General features: G+C 46.2%; 1 protein-coding gene across 9 annotated transcripts in view; it reads left to right on the forward strand.

Annotated features, from left to right (window-relative positions):
- Nucleotides 1–23028, forward strand: part of DCTD (dCMP deaminase) — an 89551-nt gene extending 66523 nt beyond the window's left edge. For 3 of the 9 annotated variants that reach the window (XM_006187567.3, XM_032468573.1, XM_032468574.1), the window contains 3 exons: nucleotides 4968–5084; nucleotides 6436–6532; nucleotides 7841–9195. In XM_006187567.3, the coding sequence (XP_006187629.1) occupies nucleotides 4968–5084; nucleotides 6436–6532; nucleotides 7841–7919 (293 nt within the window). In that variant the 3' untranslated portion in view covers nucleotides 7920–9195. Of the gene's footprint in view, nucleotides 1–4967; nucleotides 5085–6435; nucleotides 6533–6858; nucleotides 7025–7371; nucleotides 9196–18221; nucleotides 18355–18769; nucleotides 19331–22264 lie in introns of those variants that run through there. The other 6 variants (XR_004315396.1, XR_004315395.1, XR_004315394.1 and 3 more) reach the window with 6 other exon arrangements.
- The last annotated feature ends 1332 nt before the right edge of the window (nucleotides 23029–24360 follow it).

Genomic DNA, 24360 nt, shown 5'->3' on the forward strand with positions numbered 1-24360 from the left:
TGTAGCAATTAGCAATTGTTTAGCATTATTCCGAGATTTCTTTCTTTTTTTTTTTTTAACCTAATTAAAGTAACCTTACTATTGCTACTGTCTAAAATAGTTACTGTATTAGTCTTACATCAAACGGGAGGAAGGTTAAATCTATAAAACGTTGAATCTCTTAAACCTGGCCAAGGATGGAATATATCCTGTTAATTTGTCAAACTTCCAGAGGAACGCCTACATGAGACAGTAAGGATTAATCAAGCCCTGGTAAGAGGGAATTTGAAAAATACCGTTTTCTAATTATACGATCTCTTCTCAGTGGTCCAAGGTTAATGTGGTTCTGAATTCTGACAGTTAGTAATAGAAAAGGAAAAAAAAAAAAAAAGACCAAAGCATATGAAGTATCTCATAATTACCTGAAACAGAAGTTCTCCTTGGAGCAATTAAGAACTTTATAAGCATTAATCTGATATTCTCAGCCTTCGATTGTTTTCCTCTTAAATGATGTGGAGAATCATTGAAGGGTTTTGTGTCATTCTTTGTGCTTAACAAATATACATGTAGTGTTTGGAGATTTCTTTTGCTTATTACTCAGCCATAGATGAGTAATTCTGGGTGAACTGGAGAATCCGTCGCGTGTGTGCGTGTGTTTGTGACAGTTTAGCTGTCTTCTGACTACTTTTAGACGCTGTGTATCCTTGGAATACTTGGTCCTGATTCAAGCTACAAATATAAAAACTATGGTCAATTTGAGATCACTAGCAGAACCATCTCGTTGGTTTTTGCTTCCAGGCCTATTTGTAGCTCTTGCTGCAACTGTTCCTAAGCCACACCGTGAAAACGCCAGCACTGGGAAAAGATACATGTGTTCTTTAATTTACTGCCGTCAAATATCTGTGGAGTGTTTATCATAGTGAGAGCAGTTTACAGAGAAGACTCAGACCACCCCAAGAAGAGGCCTGAGGAGAAGATGGGAAATTGGGGTTAACAATGGGGATTTCAGGGTTTTACAAGTAGATCTGCTCTCTGAGAGTCTGTAGACGGAGGTAGTGAGAAGCCAGCATCATGGGTGACGGCTGAGTGACGCAGGGCTGAGAGCCGGGCCTTGCTGCTGGCACGGGAGAGGAGACACGCGTTTTGTAGTGAGAGCCTGTCTTGGAGCAGATCAGCTGCTCTAGAGGATGGAGGAGGGGAACTGGACATATTAGGAAAAAACTAAAAATCAGATGACCTTGGGATTTTAAAAACTGCTTTTTATTTAGTTAGTTGGAAATGCACCTTTTCATTTATTCCGACAAACCGCAGGAGCACATACTGGGCCTTGAACCCCAGAGCTGGCTCTTGTGGCAAAGCTCTGGTTTCTACAGACTTGCCGGAGAGGGATTTGAATACAAGGGGAAGTGCATGGCCTTGTGGTCAGGCCGGCCAGGGCCCCAGAGCAAGGCCGTCCTGGGCCAGGGCGCTCAGGTACCGGTCACGTGATCAGGGGAGATGCCAGGCCGGGTCAATGAGTCCCCAGAGCCCACTCTGATTGACCTGCATTACAGAAGTTGAAGGGACAGTCGTCAAGTGCATCTACCCGGTTTCGCTTCGAGGACAGCCTGGGGCCTGAGGCCTGACTGCGCGGTACCTCCGGGGTGGGTCAGCCCTGAGGAGAGACGCAGGATGGTTTGGGAGGGGAAGCCAGGGTCACAGCCGCAGAGGTGGGAGTTGTGGAGCTGAGAGGTCACCAGGCCAGCAACGGGAAGCCTTTCAGACCTCAGCATCCGGACAGATGGCACAGGGGGGTCACGAGATGGGAGGGGCCGGGCTGGGTGTTGGGGGCTTCCTGGGCCTGAGGTTTCTCCCCGCAGCCCTCAGGTGCAGGCCCGGGAGCAGGTGTTAGCGACAGGGTCCCGTGTCGGGGGTGGGGATTTTTGGAGTCTGAAGTTGGAGGGGTGCCGGGGTGAGCCGGAGCAGTCAAGTGTGGATGGGATGCTTGCGTTTTGTCTCTGTCATTGGCTTTGAGTGTGTGGGACTGTGGATTGTGACCGTTCCTTTTCCGGAGCCTCACGTGTGCCTCACACTCTTAATGCCCAGCAGTCCTCTTGTTTCTCTCACAAGAAGCTTTATATTTTCCATCTTGTGATTTGGTAATTAAGAGAAAGAAAGTCTGTTCATAGTCCTGTGTATTATTTCTATAAACCGCCCTTCATACAGGGATGGCGGATACTGCTCAAGGGAATCTGTTTCATATGATAATTCTCATTAATGAATCCAGACACACAGTGTTAAATTTTGCCCCAAACTGCCCCGGATGAATTAGATAGTTGCAGATGTGACACTTTTTAGAGATTCAAAAGAAAACAATATCATTGTGTTTCCTAACAGATTCAGAAACCGTAGTCCTGAATATTAATACCAGCACCATCAAAATGTAGCTATTAGATGGGAAAGCATAGTTCTGATATTTGAATTTAAGAGGACTTTTCTGTATTTCCCAATGTCACCATCAATAATTGGAATCTGCATTTCCTCCTTTATTCATTCAATAAATATTTAACACCCATTATGTTTGTGGCAGAGTGTTCGGCTCCCGGGGAGTTAGAAAGAACCTAGAAGACTGGGCTCTGCCCTCAAGGGGGAAATAGCAGGAACAATTACATCTAATTGTTTTCAACACCAAGCAGTGTTAATCGCAGTTCGGGAACATCTCGGTCTCCAGGAAGGAGCCCAGCGCCCTGACAGCCCATGAGCGTCCAGTCCTTCTCCTCCTCCCCCCAACCCCTCAGGGTTTATAGGACAGAGTCTCGGGGAGCCAGGCTCAGGTCCCTCTGCAGCCAGCGGGGATTATATTCTCGGACAGGCTGTGATCTGATTCAGCCAGCTTCTTTTTTTCCCTTTCAATTTTGTTAACAATGCCAGAGACTGTTCATTTCTACACACGACTGAGTCGTGGTATTCGTAGACTCAAAGGGGCGCTCCCCAACATCTCCTGAGAGGTCCCAGGTCAGCTCTCTGCCTGCAGCACCACAGAGCTGCCGTGTGACTCACAGAGACAGTTGTGATGTCCCCCCACCCCGAAAACGGGAGGCCTGGGGAGGCTGGTGCACCAGGGTCTGTATCCTGTCTGAGCCAGAGCAGGCTCTCCATAAAGGTTCACTGAGCGACTGAGTGAGTACATCCTGGCTGAAATGTATGAGAGCCATGAGTTTAGGACACGCTTCTTCCAAGGCCTTGTTGACGGAAAGAAAAACGCAGAACATAAGAGCTGTGAGTTGACTTATTCAGGGTCTTACTGAGAACTATAGCCCGGGAGACAGCCTCTCAGACAGCTCTGAGGCAACTGCTCCGAAGAGGTGGGGAGAGGCTGGTGTATATATGATTTGGCCTAAGGAGTTTGTGCAGTCACCATACATCTCAGTTACCGCTGGTCACAAGGAACAGATCTCAGTTAATGAATTTAGTGCTTTTCTAAGTATGGGAAGATGCAAGAATCTGGGTTCATAAGATATTTTTTTTTTCCTTGAAATTTGTGTCTAATTTTTCATGAAATCTCTCTCTCTCTGTCAGCCTGTATTGCCTGTTTTCCCAAAGCACAGAGCACCTCTTCCTGTTCTTCGTCCTAAATTCCTTTCAAGGTGAATCGTAGGTCAGCGACTGCCGTGGCTAATGGCTTGATCCTTGTAGAACTGGATGGTGGGCAAGATTCTTTGTTTTACAGCCTCAGCACTCCTGGACAAAGGTGTTACGGGTAGAAGGTTGATGAGTTGGAGAGGGAAGGGGAGACCTTGGAGGGCCCCCATATTTATAATTAGGAGTTTAGTATGGTTTGGACCATGGCCAACCAACAAGTAAGTTCAACCAACACTTATCTAGCACTTGTGTGCATAGTGTGTGTGAAGTCCCCCAGCAGATACAAGAGCGTTCCATAAGGCAGTGCTTCCTAAACATGTCTGCAGGTTGGAATCATGTGGGAGAACCTCTTAAAAATTCCAAAGCCCAGGCCACACCCCAGAGCATCACGTCTCCAGGGGTGGGACACAGATACGGAAGCTCCTTGGCGGGTTGCAGCAGGCAGACAGGCTTGTGAATCACCGCCCCAGGGAGAACAGATTTAGGTAACACACCCAGAAACTTTAAATAATGATATTAGAAAGCAAGACAGCCACTCAGCGAAGCAGGTGGGGGATTCCAAAGTAGACCGGAGCCAGTGAGTACAAACTTGCTCCCTCAGGAGGAGCGTCCAGTGGGTTAGGTGGTGGGAACACTCTCCAAACAGCCTGGCAAGGTGGTGGGCTTTGCCGGGTGTGGGAGAGGAGAGGAGAGGAGGGTGCCTCATTCACGTTGAATTCAGATAAGTCTGGAGATGACCTTGGATCACCGTTTGGGGATCCTTAGTGGAACGAGCCAGTATAGTAAGAACTTGACTTTTCATTGCCCTTAAGTGGATGGATGTTCTTCTTACAAAGGACAAACTACTGGTTATCCACTGGTGTTCTTCTTGGGTGTCTGTGGGCCGAGAACCACGAGGCGCAGCAAGTCCCTCGGGATAGAAGCATGTAGCTTCACTCCTTGATGCTCCTGCTCTTCAGATTGCTCTTTGCCCTCTTGACGGCCACAGCGAAGATCTCTGCGTGTGCACCTCAACATACAGATGAGCCATTTTATGCTGGCCATTCCCTGGCCCCAGGCTCTTGTGGAGCAGTGAGCTGCTGCTCTGCTTAGGGTGGGCGAAGACACTAGACCTCAGCCCCTCCCGGCTGCTCTAGGCGCTGACAGACCCGGCGGTGCCGCCGGGAACTGTCCTGCTGCTGATTGCCAACCTGTCAGACCGCGTGGCCCTCATTTCTCTGTACTTTCCTTTTCTAATCAATTTTTTTAAAATTGAGTCTATTATCTGTGTTATTTCAGAGGGGCAAATGGAATGCCTCAGTACTATTAGCAAATTCTTCATGAGCTGCAATCAAAGATTTTTCTTTCTTTCTCCTTCAAACCCGCAGTGTGCCACGCCGAGCTGAATGCCATTATGAACAAAAACTCGGCGGACGTGAAAGGCTGCTCCATGTACGTCGCCTTGTTCCCGTGTAATGAATGTGCTAAGCTCATCATCCAGGCAGGTAGGACCCAGGCCGTTCCACTTGTCACATTTGCATTGCCGCCTGCTCGTTGCAGACGTGTTTGATCTGAAATTGCTCTTGTTTAGGTCTAAATTAATTGCACTATCAACTTTGCAAGATATTTCCTGTGTTTTGTTTTTGAACGGTGCCAGGTATTCTAAGACTAATTGCATCCTCTGTGATTCTTAGCGTGTTTTTAATTTAGTTTGCAACTTAAACTGCAAGCTGCCAAAAAACAACACAGGCATTGCATATCATTACTGCCAATTTACTGTTCCCCGACATATTGTGCATAGATTAGGGGGGGAGGGAGAGAAATGAACCTCTGTCAGAAACAAGGTCAGCCGGGAGTCCCTATATGAAATTTTAATTTGTGTCTAATATATGGTAGAGATTTGAGGACCTAAACATCTCTTTGCATATATGTGTCATAAGACTCAAATGGTACTCCTTCAGTTTTTCTTACCTTATGGTTACCATAAATCTTCACCACTGTATTCTGAATATTTCACCTTTTTCAAACTGTCACACCTAAGATTCAGCTACACTTTATCTCTGTAAAAGGCTCAGCTTGAGATTTAAAGACTTACTATGTTAGCCAGATGTGTGGTTTTAACGGGGCTGTTTATCACAAGCCCGCAGATCCCTGAGCAGAAGAGGTCGGCTGGGATCAGAATCAGGGGCCTCTGTTAAGGGATGTCGTGGGCTTCCTCGCCGGCGGGGCACGATCCTGCCAGAGCTTTCCTCGCCATCCTTCAGCACAGAGACGGCAGCAGGCACCCGGGGAGAGCAGCTTCCTGTGGTCCCTTCTGAGGCTGAGGCTGTGAGGGGAGCAGGGGGCGTGTGGAGTACCCTCCAGGTTCTTGGCCCTCCTGTTAGCACTGCCTGGTGAGACAGGAGAGAAGACAGACCTGCCCTCCGTCAGGCCGGCTTGAGTTGGCCTCCCGAGCTGCTCTTGGAAGCACAGTGGTACTTACCTCTGGTTTTGCCAGCATTCTTCACTACCCCTAGTAGCCTCTTGAGTTAGGAGTCCCTGCCTTATGAATAAAGAATATCTGATTGCCTGCAGTATAGAAAATTTGTTAATCGGATCAAAGCTTGACTATTTGACATGTTTTCACTTTACATTTATTTTTTTAAAAAATCCATAAAGACTGGAGGGCAGATTAAATATAATCTGTCCTCTGCTGTGTTTGAAAGCAGCAGACACCTATTTCAGTAAGTGGACGGTGTCTGCCTGCACACTCAGAGAAAGGTGATGGATCAGACACTACCCGGGCTGCTGCCCGCATGTCTGTTGCGGTGTCTGTACGTGCATATAATGAGGTGTCTTCCATGGTTGCCTTTTAAGGTATAAAAGAAGTTATTTTCATGTCTGATAAATACCACAACAGCACTGAGACGACGGCGGCCAGGCTCCTGTTTGAGATGGCTGGGGTTTCCTTCAGGTAAGTGGAAAGCACTTGGGGAGAAAGGTTGCCTGAAAGCCTGATGACGACACACGTTGACCTTGCTTGGTGTTTAATTTCTTCCTGTGATGCCTGACTTCCACGCTTGGAAGCGCCTTTTTAAATGTGGGGGGTTAAGGATCTAAAGATTATTCTAAGGATAGATTTTCACGAGCAGCCGCAGAAGTCTCTGAAGACAGTTGGTGTAATGGCTACACTTTCCTGTTAGTAACTTTCCAGGGCTTGGACTGATTATTCTGGTAGTGACAAACTTGTAAATTCACAAGTTTCATCACATTAACATTAAGCCTTTGTAAACTTTGCAGATGTAATGACTCTGGCATAAATAATTGAGGGCGAAAGTAACCTGCCAGATGGAAACACCAGGGCTTCTTTTTACAACAGGAGTTTAAACTGAGATTTGAAAAAGTCATTGAGATTTTCATGCTTATCTTTGCTACGTAAAGATTGGGCGGGATGTGTTACTTGCAGGTAAGTTCAACCACCTTTGGTTCCCAGTGGAAACTTCTTTTGAGACTGAAAGCTTTCTGGAGAAGTTCTCTTATAGTATTTGTGGTCAGCGTTTGGGGTCCTTATCATCGGTGACACACCTGGCCCCTTGGATGCTTCATTAGGGATATGGGTTATATGTAATGAATCTCTTAAACGGTTGTACCTTGAGACACAAATTATTTACACAATACTAATTAGATATTTACTGTTTACTGATTTTTTTTTTTTTAGAAGAGTATGTTTAGTCCCAAGTGTTCTTTTTAACTGAGAAGGCACATCAATGAGTGAAGAAATATCATGGGTTTATTTTACTTCTGCATTTTTAGAACATGGATTTTATGGATGACTCCTCTCTAGAGCTGGTTGGTTTTCACTGTGTACGAGAGCAAAAAAACAAAAAAATGTACTCTTCTTTCGCTTTGGAGTGATTCCAAGTTGGCTGCGGAACTGTCCTGGACAATAAGATAAATCTGGTGGGAAAACGAGTCGTTGAATATCGTGTTGTGCAGCTAACTTGTTAGAAATCCTCTGACTCCCTGGTAATTCATGTGCTCAGCTAGCTGAAGAACACACGAGCCAAACCACCCCCTGCATCTTTTTTGGTCTCAGTCTTTGCTGGTCCGTGGTCCTCTCGGTGTGGTGCACTCTAATTGGCTCCTACAGAGACAAAATATCAAGTGAATCCTGGAAAGTTTTTTCCTCCCCACGGAAAATGTAGGTTAAGCCAAAGTAAACAAATTGCTTTAAGTACGCACTGGATAAAATCTTTATTATGTTTTGTTTCTTAACGTTTAGGAAATTCACACCAAAGTGCAGCCAGATTGTCATTGACTTTGATTCAATTAACAGCAGACCAACTCAGAAGCTTCCGTGAGTTACATCTCATTAAATCTCCAGAAGATTGGGGTTATCCTCTGCTAAGAAGCTGCTAAATACCTTTCATCTTGAAGTTACACGTAACTTTTTAATAGCCAGGACGGCAAAAGTAGACATCTGAAGAATATAAAACCTCAAATCTTCCTGTCTCCTCTGTCACATGGGATCAGCATCTATTTAAACTATTGATTTAAGGTTTAAAATAAAGGCGCCATAGGTGGCCTGTCGCATGGGGCTGGAACGGGGCGCCCCCCCTTGCCTCCTGGTTTTCAGGGCGCTGGTGACTCTGCAGGAGGGCGTGTCGTCCACTGTGCCTCACAGCCTCTCTTCAACGCTACGTGGGCTGGAAGGACACATGAATAATTGCTCTCTTCCACTGGGATGAGCAGACACCCTGAGCGGAACATCTGGCCCAAATGAAGCATAACGCGTCATGCCCTTGGGAAGAAAAAGCTCCCATGTGATGGTAGCATTTAAGTATTTGCTTTAGAGAATTGAGGGAACCCCACCCACCCACCCAAAGGTCCTAGACAGGGAGCACATCTGTCCTGACAGCTGATGAGTGTAACTGAGCTCGGGAGCCTTTCTCTGCTTCTGCTGTCCTGCCACCCACAGGGTAGTGGCACCGTGTCTCTCAGGGGGGCAGGGACCCCTGTTGTTTTTGCTTCTTACCTTTGGTTTGTGGGTGACACAGCTCTCACGGTAGTTTATCCAAATAATGAGCTGCTCCCGGAGGAGGCAGCCAGCCTCCCCGTGTCTCCAAACCCACGCCCTGCTGTGGGGCGGGCTGTGTGGATGGGGGCGGTGGGCCTGCACCTGCTTCTCCCACCCGGGGCCACGTTGCTGCTGCTCCTTGTGCCGGCCTCGTTCATTTCCAAGGTTGCGCTGCACCAGGGGAGTCATTAGTTCCCATCCTGTACGTGAACCGGGAGGAAGTTCAGCTGGCCTGCAGGAGTTTCTTCCACATCTGTTGGTGATGGGAGCTCACCTGTGCCTTTCCAGACACAAACCTCACCTTCCTAATCACTGTGCTTTGGGGAATGCATGGCAGTGCACCTTGCCTTTAATCTCATTTAATTCTTACTAAACTCATTCAGTACCTTTGTGGAGAAAATGGTTTCTTTATCCTAAAGATTATGACCGTTTCAAAGTGCTCTTATATTTTTATGAGTTTTTATTTTGTCTCTGAGGTTTTGTACAACATGTTCTGGGGCATCTGTAATTTGGCTCCTTACCAATGTTATTAAAATCTTATTAAAGTCCGCCACACCGAAGTATGTTCATTTTTATATTATAATTATGTGTTCGACTCTCTGCTTCCGTCATTTCTGTATTGTATGTGAACACAGTGCATATGTTTTAATGCTCAGAGAACAGTTTGAGTGATGCTGTGTGCCTCCCTCAGGGTTGCTGGGCGATGCGTCTTTATGGGCCAGATTGAAGATGGGCAGGAGGGCTCTCTTCCCTGTCTCTCTCCTGCGTGCCCTGCTCCGGTCTCAGGTGTGGCTGTCTCGTGGGTCATCAGCCATCTGATGGGTCCCAGGCCTCCTCTCTCCTGTAATTCTGTCTCCAGTTCTGGCTTCTGCTGCCCTTCTACTGTTTCTCTAAATCCCCCTTTCTCTCCTCCTTTTTTTTTTCCTTTATCTCCTCCAAACCCCCTGCTCCAAAGTACATAAAACAAAAGGTAAGTAGAAGAAAGGAATCAGTAAAGATACTTAAAGAGAAACTATGTTAGATTTTTATGTTGCTGTTGGTGAGTTGCTGTCGGTGAGTCCCTTTTAGAGGAGAGCGTCATTTTTATGTCACGTTTGTCACTAAGTCTTGGAGCTAGTAATCCGCACAGTCAGCCCTCTGTGTTCGCGGATTCCACATCTGTGGATTCAACCAACCTTGGATCAAAAATATTCAGGAAAAAAAAAATTTCTAGGAAGTTCCAAAAAGCAAAACTTGAATTTGCCACATGCATTTGTTAGGCATTTACAGGCAGACCTCTTTATTGTGCTCCGTGGACGCTGACTTCAGTTTTTACAAATTTAAGGCTTGTGGCAACTCTTCTTTGAGCAAGTTTATAAGCGCCATTTTCCCAACCATATTTGCTTATTTCACATCTCTGTGTCACATTTTGATAATTCTCGCAGGATTTCACACTTTCTCATTATTAATGTTTATGATGATGATCAGTGATCTGTAGTGTTACCACTGCAGGGTGATTATATGACTTGCGGAATTTCTTAGCAATAAAGTATTTTTTGACTAAGATATGTGCATTGTTTTTTTAGACATAATGCCGTTGCACACTTAATAGACCACAGTATAGTGTAAACATAACTTTAATATGCACCCGGAAACAAAAAAATGCATGTAACTCGATTTATTGTGATACTTGCTTTATTGCGGTGGTCTGGAACTGAACCTACAATATCTCCAAGGTCTGCCTATACATAGCATTTATACTGTATTTACAACTATTTACATGGCATTTATATTGTACTGGGTATCGTGAGGGATCTGGAGATGATTTCAGATACTCAGGAGGCTATTCATAGGTTATATGCAAATACTACATCATATTTTATTTAAGGGACTTGAGCATCTGCAGATTTGTGTATCTGTAGGGGTTGCAACCAATCCCCCAGGATCCCAAGGGATGACTAGATTTAATTTTGATTTTGATACTATCTTATATTTTGTCTCATTTTGTTATGTTGGGTTGTAGTGAAAAAAAATTTTTTTTTCTTTCCTTGTTTGGGAGGAGGTTAACAGGAAGGATCCTTGCTTAGAAAGAAGCATGTCTTTGACAGTCTGTGGGTGGGTGGGTGGTCACATGGTGGTGTTGCTCCCGGTGTGTGTATATACGCCCTCCACGTGTAGACCGCGTTGCTGAACGTGACTTTCCGGTGACTGGAGTGTAAGTAATTTTGTCTTAGTTTTCGGTATCACTCCAGGAATAGTACAATCTTCCGTCCGGAGAACTCTGTAGATATCAGTGTTCCACTTAATAGAGGTTTGCTCTGAACTGCTGCCTTTGGGAAAAGCATTCCAGAAGCAAGGCATTTTGAGCCCCTTTTGCCTTGCAGGCTCCGCTGGATAATTGTGACAGGGGACTGTATCTGAGGCAGTGTCGCTGCCCGTCACGGGTAATACATGACAATAAGGAAGCCGTCTCTCATGGAACTGTTGGTGGGAGAACTCCATTTAAAAGGCAAAATTTCTGAGTGAAATGATAAGAACTCCATTTCCCTGACACATTTTCTGCTTTTCTTCTTTTTCAAAGAGTCTGTCCTTAAAGACTTCTGAAGTGTAAGTGATCTAAGATATTAGCCATTTCCTCCTAAATTAAAAATTAAGCAAAATAAGGGAACAGCATTAAAAAAAAAAAAAAAAAACATTGAGAAGAGCTTGAATAAAAATTCTGGCCTGTACGACCAGGGATCTAAGCTTCCTGTCTGCCAGGTGTTTAGTTTATCCATATTGTAGCATGTGTCAGAATTCCTTCCGTTTTGAAAGCTGAATTATGGTCCACTGTACATCACATTTCCTTTATCCATGCATCTCTGATGGACTCTTGGCTGCCATTTTCTTTAGAAGGTCTCATGTTCCTCTACAACCTGGCATCATCTCCGTGGGCCCCTGACTGCCTCCCTGTCTACACCTGTCGCCCAGACATCCTGGACAGTCCTTACTTTTTTTTTTTTTAAATCAGCCTTTATAAGAGGCTCTTAATGTGCTTCCTTTGCCCACTCACAGGTTTCTACGTATCTTTCAAGACTGAGCTGGGATCTTGCCTTCTCTGTAAAGTCTCCCCAGGCCTTCCTCAGCTGGAAGTGATCTATTTCATCCCGAAATCCTACAACAGTTATTGTCGGCAACAGTCTTGTTGGCAATGAATCGTGCACTGTTTTATGACATCTCTGCTACTGTCTGGGACTGTTATTGAGACATTTCATTTAACTTTTCACAATGATCTCTTCCTGCTCTAACTAGATGATTAACTCCACAAAGAGCATGTATGTTCTGTGTATCTTTGTGCCCACTGCCTCCCGTCCCACCCACATCTTTGCATAATACCTCACATAGATGTATTTAATACACATTTAACATTTCCATTTAAAAGCAATGAACCTGATTGCACTTTAATTCAATGAAGTGGCTGGTCAGAAGCCAACTTCCTAAATCATTTTCATGCTGATTTCCTCATGAACAGCTTCAAAAAATATGGTCAAACAAAATGCAGAAGACAGAAATCTTTCTGTTAGCATCCAGGGTTAATGGGCACATTTATCTTTGAGAGAGAAGGGAGATTACTATTAAATGTCTTATTTTTAACGTCTGTGTTTCAGTTAAAGCATTCTTCTACATGGTCTTGGATTAGGAAGTTGACAATGGTATACGCTCTTGGCAGGACCCCAGAGATGATGTTTCTATTTAAACCCATCTGATTAGAGGATGTCTTGACCTTTTTAGGTCTGAAATCACTGTACAATGCTTACTGTCACAGGGATTCTTTAAGTTAATGAAAATTGTTACGTCTCTGGTGGTGTTCAGAATGCCACAGGGTCCAGGTTTTAGATGGGCATTTTGTTACTGAATTGCTTGTTCTGCACAGTGATGCATTTTGTATTTATTCTCATGCCTCCCCCCCATTTTTCCCGAATAAGCAAGCATCAGTAATATATGCAGCTATAAGTAGCAGACACCTGACTCTCAGTGACCTAAGCCAATAATATGTTTTTCTCACATCATAAATACAGAGGTAAGCATTTGTTGGGGTTATTTCAGCTGCTCAATGATGTCAGCAAAGATCTAGGCTTTTTAAATTTTTTTTTATTTTTTTACTTGACTATCTTTTGCATTATGTCTTCAAGTTTGTTTTTTCGAGCTCCAAGCATCCCCATTAAGTTCAAGAAGAAGGAGGTGGAAGGTGGGGTAAGCAAGAGACTTCTCTTACGCCTGTCCCTATTTTTGTTGTTATTAGTGGAGGTACTGGGGAGTGAACCCAGGACCTGTCCCTGCTAAGCATGCCCTCTGCCACTGAGCTGTACCCCAACCCTTGCCTGTCCTTTTTTATCAAGAAAGCAGAAACTTTCCCCGAAGCTCCCAGCAAATATTCCCTTATGTCTCATTGGCCACAAGTGGGTCATATGGCCCCCTTAGCTGCAAGGGAGGCTGTCAGGGTACTTGCATTTCAAGTTCAGTAGCAGAGGCCACCACGCTGTTGCTAATGATATGGGCCACAAAATATGGGTGACATTGCCTGAGAGAAAAATGAACAAACAAATTGTTTAAGCGTTGGTCCTTCCCTCCTCACCTGTAATTTTATCTCCTGCAATATCATAGCGAGTATGCAAGGTGTGACTCTTATCACTACTTTAAGGGAATTAAAAATAGACCAGCTCGCAATATAAAGCAGGCTGGCTTGGTTAGCTGCAGCTGAACCGATCAAGCAGCCTGTCTGGGTTTTGTAAATTAGAATATGACAGTGTCCCTTCTTACTTAATGCCCCTGTGTTAAAATGTAATAAGAGGTGTTGGATGGAGTCAAGTCACAGCAGCGTATTTCAGGAGGATGGAATGTTCGGCCCTCGTCCATCAGTGGTCCAGGCAGGCTGCTGGAAAGGTAGCGTCTGGGTTCTAATGAAGACTGGGACCACCTTCTGGGGCCTGCTTGTTTCTTGCTTCTTTTCCATGGAATTTGGACAGTGGGTTTTCTGTCTAACCCCAGATGAGACTTGTTGGCCGTCTTCATTGTAGAGTTGGTGCCTTTAATTACCTACGGCAGCCCTAGAAGAGGCCATAAGTGACAGAGCATCACCATTTAGACAACACATGTCAGCGCTGATTAGCGCGGCTGGTTAGAGCCAGGACTAATGAGGCTGAGGTCATGGACTCGCCCGGCAGCCCAGGTAGCCCGGCCATTCTCCATCCTGCTGCCCCAGCCCAGTCAGCTGCCCCGAGACGCTCGCTGCCTTCTGGAAGGGGGCCAGAGAGGCACCAGCCACAGCCAGCACGGGCTTCTTTTGTTTAAAACCAAGCAAAATAAAAACAGGGTCTGTAATGTACCACCCTCTGTGATCCCTCTCTAGGAATATCAGCATTAATTATTTACATTTAATTTGTTAACCATTGAGTGGTTAATTTTTTAAAAACCCAATGATTTATTAGCATTTTTATAATAAGGCACATTTACTGTCTATTAATGAGAGTTCAAATGGATCAACTATTTAATTTTCTTAATAAAATGGATCAGAAAAGTATCGTTTAGGAGAAAGTCCACACTGTGAGCGTGTTCTCTGCATGTTTTGTGACCTTGTTTTGTGAGACAGAATTGGAGGAGAGGATGGCACTGACTTCAGTGCTTCCCCAGCTGCTCTGACTTTGAAGAGCGGGACGCGAGTCGGGGTAGGGGGAGGTACAGCCGGGTTTCCGTGCAGCTCCAAATATCACAAACTGATGATGACGAAGTCCGCTGCGACCCATCACCGCACTTTTCAGCTATATCCCCAGTGATGCTCACCGAGGCAGGCTGGCGCCATGTCACGCCCACGACAAGCGGGAGGAAGGGGCAAACTGGGTTAAGAGACGTGCCCGGCAGATATGCACCCGTGAGTAAATCCAGCCCTTGGCTGCCGAATACAATCTTCGCTGCACGTTTTGATTAAGCAGTTTTAAGAGGGAAGGTTCTGAAAGGCAGGTCCGGCTTGTGAAATTCACAGAAAGGAGGTACTGAGCAGCACTGTGACATGTGCCTACCCCCCCAGGCTCCCCCCCCCGCCACCAAAGAGGGGAGTTCTTTGCCAAACATCATGGCACATTCTCACTGAGTAACGGGTGTGCAGGCACGGATAGGATTCAGCGTGCAGCGGTCCTCTCCCATCACAGAACCCACGGGTTAAATAGGGTCCGGGGTGCATGTGGCGAGGAGCCGCGGAGGTGGAGGCCTGGATGTGAGCTCCAAGCTCTGCGCTTTGCAGCCTGGAAGCGGGTCTCAGAGCCAGAGAGGATCACAAGAGTCAGTCCCCCGACCCCTCCATGCCGCCTGGGGAACCCTGTTTAATTGAGTAAGGGATTAGCTGATTCAGCCCCTGGCGATGGTGCAGCCAGTGAACTTGGTGCTTCCGAACGCTCGATGTGATTTGGTCCAATTAGGAAGTTGGCTGGAGCCTCGGGCGCGGGCAGCCCTCCCTGGTACCTGCTGTCTGATGCTTTTCCAACTTGCTTTCGTGCGATCACTCTGCTGAACTGGGATGATGTTTCAATTTAGACTCCTGCTCAGTCAGGACTCAGAGCCTCATTGTCTGAGAGTGGGCGTCCTGCCTGTTACCGCTCTCTCCTCCTGCCTGTCCTCGCTTGGACACAACCGTGACACTGCTCACTGGCCAAGTGAGTTGTTAGTGTCCCCCGGCTGCGGCTGGCAGACTTCCACTCTCGCAGGCACGGCAGTGGGTTTGCAGGGGAGGATTCTAGGCTGTTGAAATGCAAGCGTGGTGCCTGTGTGCTCGGAGTCTTGTGGCTCCGGGTGAATCTGCGTTCATGGGTGAGCAGCTTCACGCAGTTGTTGCTAAAGAACATTAGAGTTCACGATCGTCCCTTCTTGAACTTCCACGTGCGCAGACTTCTGCAGCTTTAGAGGGAGAGCCGGGATGAGAACACAGCTTCCCAACTCTGAGCCCGCGCCAGGATACTGGGCTAAGTGGCATGAGCTAAAGCAGGCACGTGGGTACCGTTCTCTGCAGCTTTCCACCCACGGCTGGATTTCTAGCCTCCCTCTTACCCTCCTATTCTTGATGCTCTGGCCTTGCTGGCCTCTGTTGCATTTCCTGAACGTTCTTTCCCAGGTCAGACTGCGGCAAGACTCTCTATTTCTTCTTCCTGGATGGGAGTGTCCTCCCATCCGCTCGTCGCATCACTGAACTAGCTCAAGTCTTACTCTTCAGAGAGACTCAACCTGACTCCCCACCCTGCTGCAACCTCACCCCCCAGTTACTGTTATAGCTCCCAGTAGTCTGCCTGGCAGGGGTCATGTCCTGTGGTGCCTGGGAGCACCATCCTATGGTTTCTCTGTGAATGATGCCCCTACGGAATGACCCTCAGAAGCTTTCTTATCTTAGAGTAGGGCTGATCATGGTCAGACCAGGAGCAGTGGGGGCAGATTGTTAAGTTCCAGACACTGGACTCATCTTTTCCTGGGGTGGGGCACATGCTGGGGGACAGGGCAGTTCCAGCTTTGGAGACACAGTGTGGACTCAGAGTTGCACAGTAATTGGGGCCAGTGAGGATGGAAGGGAGGGAGAGCCACTGGTTTTCCAAGAGTTAGTGAGCAGGTCGGGGGACAAGTCCATAGTGAGGGTGACTGGAGGCTCAGAGAGATGAGAGATTGCAAGATGAAAAAGTTCTAGAGGTGGGCTGCACACCAGTGTGAAGACACTGAACCGTACACTTACACATGATTAGGAAGGTCAGTTTTATGTTGTATGTGCTTTGCCACAATGAACAATAAAACCCGAAAAGCCGCCCCGCCCCTGGAGTGGTCATCAGGGGCCACAGCGTGAATTTTCTCAACATTTTGGGTGAACTTCTGAGCTGTCCTCCTGACTTAACCCCCTCCCCACTCCGCCCTGCTCTGTCTGTTTCTGTAGTCACGTGGTCCCCAGCCATCTTTGCACTTAACCCAAGAATCCAAGGAAGCACGTACTCAGCTTCCTGCTTTACACCTTGGTTCCTCCTGGCGCCACTTCTCTGCCCGAGGGTCCTGGACTGTCTCAGGAAGACTCCTGTTTCACCCAGGACCCTAGGACCTTGCACTGCAGACACCTCCCCTCCGGGAACGCCCCTCAGCAACCTGGGCTTGGCCAGGTGTCTTGCCCGCGTGGCAGAAAGACAATCATAACACGACAATGTGGGGAACCTGGGCTCGCTCTGGACCCCGTTTTCCTGAGAATTCGAGGCAGAGACGAATTTCTATTCTCACTTAGTAATTGCAGTTGTGCAGGCTTGGGGTCACTGCGAATGGAAAGCCAACGGGCGAAGAATCAAGAAATAAGCGCTGGAGCAGCCAGCGCCACGCAGCACAGCCAAGAGGCCGCTCTGCCACTTTATGTGGATAGAGACCATCATTTGTAGAAAGATTTGCAAGAGTCTCACCAGCCCAGAGACACGATGCCCCACTAGGCTTTCCAGTGGCCCTGCCCTCCCCACCAGGATCAGCTAAGTGGCTGCCCAGGTGGGAGACATCAGTACGGACGGCTGCCCGAGGCCCAGGCTTGTCCCCTTGGTAGGAGAGAGATTTCGTTTCATCTTCGCTTTCTTGTCTGGTACTCCACCCTCAGAGATGCTCTCAGGCTCCAAAGTGCTTCCGTGTGCAGCTCCCCAGACCTCCACAGCCATGCTGCCCACCATGGCCCAGAGCACAGGCGGTGACAGCCTGGAACAGGGCCGCTGCAGGCGAGGAGCCCGGAACAGTGGCTCTTGACTCAAGGAGAAAGAAGTGGCTGTAGAGAGTGACGTTTCCCGGGGCTTACTGACCCTGGTCCCCGGGCTCATCTCGCCCTTTCTCCTCCAGGGAGAGTGTCAGCCCATCATACATTTACATGAGGGGCCTCTTCTCCACGGATCATGCCACCCCCTTCCCCGTGGCTAAAAGGCAATTTAATATGCAGAGGCTTTGCTAGAACAGCATTAGGTTATGACACGAGGAAATGGAAAGGAAAAAAAAAACAACCTCAGCCCAAACTCTGCCCTTCAGCCGTCCTCCTGAGAGTGCACTGACGTCGGCCAAGGATGGAGCGAGTGGTTTGGGGCTCAGCGAACCAGAGGGAAACTGAGGCCACTTCCACTGGTGGCGAAGGACTGAAGGGCCTCAAACGAGTTCGTAAGTTCAAGTTTGGTCGAGGGCTTGAGCGGCTCAGACGTTCACTCCCTCGGGCTAGCAGGCGCGGTAGGACCTTTCCAGACAGGACAACCTCTTGGAGGCGGGAGGCATGCTCAGCCCCTGCACTCAGTGGTGACTACCCCACTTAGCCATTGAATGTCACCGCAGCCCATTCGCACAGGAGACAGAATCTACATCTCGCCGTAAAAAAGGTGATGAAATGAAAGAAGTTGTGAAATGACATTTTTTTCTCCAGCAGGTTTGCCGTATCTCCTGCATGGAGGAAAATTGCTTTCTGTAAATCTTGGTCCAACAGAACAAAAACACCTATTTCTTTCCAGTTGGGGAGACAGCCATTCTCATCGCATAATGAACGTATTGTAAGCTGTGACTTTTACAAAGTCTGAGGGAAACCAATCTGAAATCTTGACAGATATGATCTTTCTGGGATGCACTGTTCGTTGACGGCGGCGAGAGACCTCAATTAATTTATGAGCGGGGACAGCGGGATGTGACCCCTTGTGCGCAGTCGAGGTGGAGCTGTCCCAGTCTGCGTTTATGTTCTGGTAATTTAAAAAGATTTATATTAAGCTTTTCTTTCATTTTGAGAGTAGATTAAAATTCTAATGGAAACCATTTGTATGCATTTGTTGAATTGAATAGTATTTATGGCTGTGTTAAAAAAAAACGCTGCAAAATCCTGCCGATAATAAAGTCAGTGAAGCGAGAAAAAGTATAAAAACAGGAAGGAAAGGCTGAATAGAAACCATACTGTATTATACAAGTATAATGAGAGAGCCAAGCCGGGCAGAACGGGGCCAGGATTAGGCCCCCGAATGGATAGTTTTCCTTCTTTAGTGTAAGGTTTTTATAGCCTTTTTATGACTTAAAACCAAATTTACATTTCAAAATAGGCCAGATCGGTCCTCGCAGACCCCATGGCCATATCGTCCTCTTCCATAGTTCTTGATCCCCTCCCAGGGTCCAGGACACACAGGCAAGAGGGAGAATCTAAGCCAAGAAGAGATGCTGATCCCAGGAAAAGAGGACACGTGGCACGGAAGGCCGGAGCTCAGTGAGTAAAGGGCACGTCTGAGGTCAGGAGGGCCAGCAGGTGGAGGGGAGGTAACCCCGGCACCTTCTGGGCAGGACCAGGGACGTCCTGGTGCTTGGATCTGTCCGTGCACCCCGGGTGTCCACATTCATCGCTGTGGCCCTTTGACCAGTACCTGGACTTGAGCCACCAAGGTCGCCCCCACGGTGAAGGGCAGGGTGCACTCAGCGTCTGTTCGCCGGGAAAGCAGTGCCCATGACACGAGATCTGAGAACACAAGCATCTACAAAGGCTTTCTCCTGTCACTTTCCCCAGGGGACAGAAAGTCAAGCCTCCTAGTTGGCTGGGAGGGTAGAAAAAGCTGGCATTCTGTCGAATGGCCATCCATCCCAGGGCCGAGAGAGGGCGGCTCACCAGGAAACTCACGTGGTCTCGGAAGCGGCATCTTGGGGACAGGAAAGCAGCAAGGTGATGGTTAACAGCTCCAGGTGAGGGTAGAATGGAAACTTGCCGAGAACCCACACCGCTCTGTTCCTGGGCTGTTATTTTTTTTCTCCTGGTTGGAAGAACGATCTGTAACAGAGCTGCCAGGATGTCACAAAATGCCTTACGATGCATTAGAGTGGACCGTGCTTAGCGAATTTCACAAATGTGAAGCTGTATTGCTGTCCACAGAAGCCAGCACGGAAAATCAGGGGCATCTTAAGAAAGTACCGTCTTCTCTCAAAATTACACCAAAGCCGGAGTTCTGGGCTAGGCGTTTTCCGAGGCAAATAACACACTCATACCACCCAAAGCACAGCCCCCTTCAGGGCACTGAGTCTCACCCGTCTGGACTCCGGTCACTTCTTCTCTATTTAGTGATGTCATGCCCGTGAGGCCAAAAATTGGGTCCCTCTGGCCAACTGTGTAGCCTGGGCATCCAGCACAGTTCCTGGCACACAGAAGGTACTCAGTACATATTTGTTGAGCTAAATAGTTACGTTCTAGGCCCCATGGGGGATATGACGTGAGTGAGACAAGGCTCCTGAGGGTCACAGGCTTAAAACCTCAGCCAGGGTGGGTGGAGTCGTGCACTGAGGAGGCACCCAGCTCAGGTCCTCAGCTTAAGTTTAAGTGCCTAGTGACACATTTTCGACATTTACTTTCCTATTAACTGCTCTTCAGCCCCAATATCAGAAAGCAACTTTATATAATTTAACAGAAACCCATAAGCCAGTTGCTAGAAGCTTTACGTATTTCTGTCCTCATTGGATTCTCAGTTAATCCTAGAAAGCAGAGAACATTATGATCATCAGCTCATTCAGACTCTGTCTGCCATCCTGACCCTTGTGTCCTTGCTGGCACGGAAGTGGCAGCCCCGTAAGTGTTTGTCGAGTGAATGAAGACAGAGAGAAGCAGTGCAGGAGGGGCAGTGCCGGTGGGGAGGGGTCCCAAGGTGGGGAAGATTCCCGTGTTCTCTAAAATGGCAGGTGGACGTGGCTACTTCACAAGCTACAATGGGGGAAGTGGCAGGGTTTTGGAGATGCTGGTGGGAGGGGATGCTGGAGCAGTTACTCACGAGTGAGGAAGAACTGTTGATGGGTTTTATGTAGAATGGAGGCAAGGTCATATTTATTTTTCCTGTTTATTGTTAAAAATCGGAAATATATACAAACACGGTCTGAAAAATAAAAATCACTCATAATCTTATTTCCTAGAGATAGCCACTGTTACTATTTTCAGTGGGTGTGTGTACTTCTCCTTTCAAAGCTGGGATTATTCTTTTTTTTTAACTTTTTTTTTTATTGAGTTATAGTCATTTTACAGTGTTGTGTCAAATTCCAGTGTAGAGCACAATTTTTCAGTTATACATGAACATACATATATTCATTGTCACATTTTTTTTCGCTGTGAGCCACCACAAGATCTTGTATATGTTTCCCTGTGCTAGACAGTATAATCTTGTTTATCTATTCTGCATATGCCTGTCAGTATCTACAAATTTTGAAACCCCAGTCTGTCCCTTCCCAACCCCTGCCCCCTTGACAACCACAAGTTTGTATTCTATGCCTGAGTCTGTTTCTGTTTTGTATTTCTGTTTTGTTTTTTTTAAGATTCCACATATGAGAGATCTCATATGGTATTTTTCTTTCTCTTTCTGGCTTACTTCACTTAGAATGACATTCTCTAGGTCCATCCATGTTGCTGCACGTGGCATTATTTTATTATTTTTTATGGCTGAATAGTATTCCATTGTATAAACATATCACAGTCAAAGCTGGGATTATTCTTTATATACTACTTTGAAACTGGCTTTTTCCCCTTAATATGGATTTCCCCATGTCATTGACTAACCTTCAAAAAGCATGGTATTTAATGACTACATAGTATTCTATCATATTACTGTAAGTAAATTTATTTAACCAATTCCCTCTAACTGGACAATTCTTATGTCCCCTCAATATTTAGTTATTAAAAGTATAATAGCAGTGCCTTCTATGCAGTGAGCAGTCAAGATTTATTGAATAAGTAAGTGAATGAATGAACGATGCAGAGAACATTCTCACACATAAATCTTTCTCTGTATCTCTGATTGCTTCTTTACAAAAATGATTCTTGCAACTGAAAGTGTTGGGTCAAAGGCTGTATTTTTTTTTAATGGCTCTCAATACAGATGGCCAAATTGCCTTTCAAAAAGGTTGTGAAAGTTATTACCCCACCAGCAACATATGAGTGCATTATTTCACTGCATCAGTAGTGGTATTGTAATTTTTAAATCCATTATTTGCATTTTAGAAAAGTTTCCATGGGGAAAGGGAGGTAGCAGTTAGGGGGTCTTGTGAAGTTCAGGCAAACAATAGTAGGAACCTAACTTTAGCCACAGAGGTTATAGAAGAATGAAAACAGGTCCAAAAGCTACAACAGGATGGAGAATCTACAGGACTTGGATGCAAAAGGTGGGAAGAGATGTTAGAACAGCTCCAATGCCCTCAGCTGATGAATGGATAAATCAAAGGTGGTATGTCCACATATTATTCAGAAATGAAAAGACATTAAGCACTGATACAGGCTATAATATGGATAAACCTTGAAAACACTATGCTAAGTGAAAGAAGACAGTTACAAAAGACCTCATATTGTAGGAGTCCATTTCTATGAAATATCCAAAATAGGGAAATCTATAAAGACAGAAATAGATCAGTGGTTGCCTGGAGGGTGGGGGTGAGGGCAGGTGGGGAAGGAAATGGGGAGAGACTGCTAATGGCATTGGAGTCCTTTTGGACGGATGAGAATGTTTCAAAATTGATGGTTGTGATGTTTGCACAAATTCTGTGAATATACTAAAAAACACTGAATTGTACACTTTAAATAGGTGAGCTGCATGGCATGCGAACTATATTTCAATAAAGCTTTTTTTTTTTTTTTTTTTTTTTTTAAAGAGAAACAGGGAATAATAACACAATGAGATCAGGATAAGAAGGAGCAACTAAACCCGACAGACCATCTCTTCCAGTTTTAGGAACCGAGAATTGCAAAGCGACAGCCCCTGGATGAAAGCAGGGGCATCTCGCAGCCTAAATAAATAAGCCGAGTACTTGTTCCACAAAGAGGGCGAAGACTGTGGATTCCACAGGATCACAAAGCTTCGTTTCCAAATAAACCATGAATATGATGGTCCAAGGGGAGCAGACCAAGGGGCAATCCAAAAAAGGGTTCAAAAAGACTGTAGATCTTTGCTGGCAAAAGTATTAAAAATAAAGCAACAAAACCAAAGACACTTCACAAGAACCTGAGATGTAAAGAAGAGCAACTTGAGCTGGCCAGTGTTGCGGGACCTGGAAGGAGACGGTGCTGGCACCTGGAAGTATGTGGCCAGGTGTGTTTCCCTGTGATGAACTCAGACAGCCCATCAGGGCACCTAATGAAAATCCACTTCGAAAAGTGTCCTCCAATGGGAGGTGAAAATTATTTTCATTTGAATGGGAAGAGAAAAATAAACAGAAGACGCCAAAGGGACTCTCAGATATTTTACTATGAATTCATACTTTGAAGGGAAAATAAGAAAACTGAATTTGTGATGACTGATTAAAAACACATCATCATGCTTCCATATCTTGGCAATTATAAATAATGATGCTGTTAATAGTAGGGTGTATGTATCTTTCTGAATTAATTCTTATTTTATGGTTGGCTTTAATCCTTTGATAACTATGTAAGTTTAAAAAGCTAAAGCTCTAAACGTTCTTAGAAACAATGAACAGTACATATATGTACATTTTAAAAGTATGTACAGTATATTGTGTATATGTATTTACATACAGTATATTGTATATGTGCAGTCAAATTGTAAGAATTCTACCTCATAAAACTGAAAAACGAAAACGAAAACAAAACAAACAAAAAACCCAAGAAACAAACAAACAAAAAACATCATTATTTGCCAGCAGAGATCCAAAGCTGGCAAAATTGTGGTGCCTTAATTTGGGGGGAGCTCTGCTCACCCCAGTCAACAAATCTTGGACCTCTTAACCCCCCTACTTGAAGCTCTTGGGAGCTCTGAGCCCACTGTCCCCTCCCTCCAGGCAGTCTTGGGGACCCTAGTTTCTGAAGCCCCCTGCTTCTGACAGGCGTGTGAGACAGATGCTCTGCTTTGTGGCATTCCAAATCTTAGCTGCTCCCCAAGGTCTGATCGATTCTAGAGAGGAAACCTGAGAGATTTCTGGCAGAAGAGAGAGGCACACAACCTTGAGGAGGAAGTTCAAGTTTGATGAAAGAAAGAGAAAGATGGGCTTGGCTCCTAACCAGCACACAATTTTATTAGTTCTGTAGTCTTTCCTCTGGAGAAGACACCTCTTGCTGCCTTTTCTTGGGGAAGGACTCCTCTATTTTATTGTGGAGGAAGGAAGAAGAGGAAGCTGGTGGGCTTTTCCAGCCTCCTGCCATCTGGTGGGTCAGCATCATTTCATAGACAAGGAGACTCCGGTGTGCAAATGTTTATTAACTCTCCCTGGGCCTGAATTCAAACCCAGCTCGGACCTCCAAGTTCATGGTCTTTCCATTGCTCCCCAGGGCCTCCCAAGAAAAACGGCTTCCCCTTTTCCCTTCCTGCCAGAAAAATGAGCTTCCCCTGTTTCCTCTGGGGGGGAATGTGGGAATAAAATGACTTTGTGTTAGCAGGTAATTCATGCTGCTGGCTGCACTGAATTATTTTGATAGGTCCAGGCTGTCTGACTTCTGGAGGTGCTTATTTATGGCTTGTTTCCTGGTCCAGGGCAGAGGTAAAGTGGACGCCCGCCCTGTTGGATGATCTCAGACGCTGGACCCCACAAAAGCTGAGAGGAGACTGATGAATGGGATTCAAACTCACTTCTGCCATCCTGGGTCCTTGCTGGGTTAGAACACCGTGTGGGTCCACGTGGTTGAGATTTTTGTGAGAAGCCTCGGGTGCTGGGGTCGCTTTCTCCAGGGGCATTTCTAGGACTTGAGTCTGTGTTAGAAGATGGGGGCCTGTGTGCTTAGTCACCAGGTTTGAGGC

Source organism: Camelus ferus, chromosome 26, assembly GCF_009834535.1.
Source record: "Camelus ferus isolate YT-003-E chromosome 26, BCGSAC_Cfer_1.0, whole genome shotgun sequence".
NCBI classification, from domain to species: Eukaryota; Metazoa; Chordata; class Mammalia; order Artiodactyla; family Camelidae; genus Camelus; species Camelus ferus.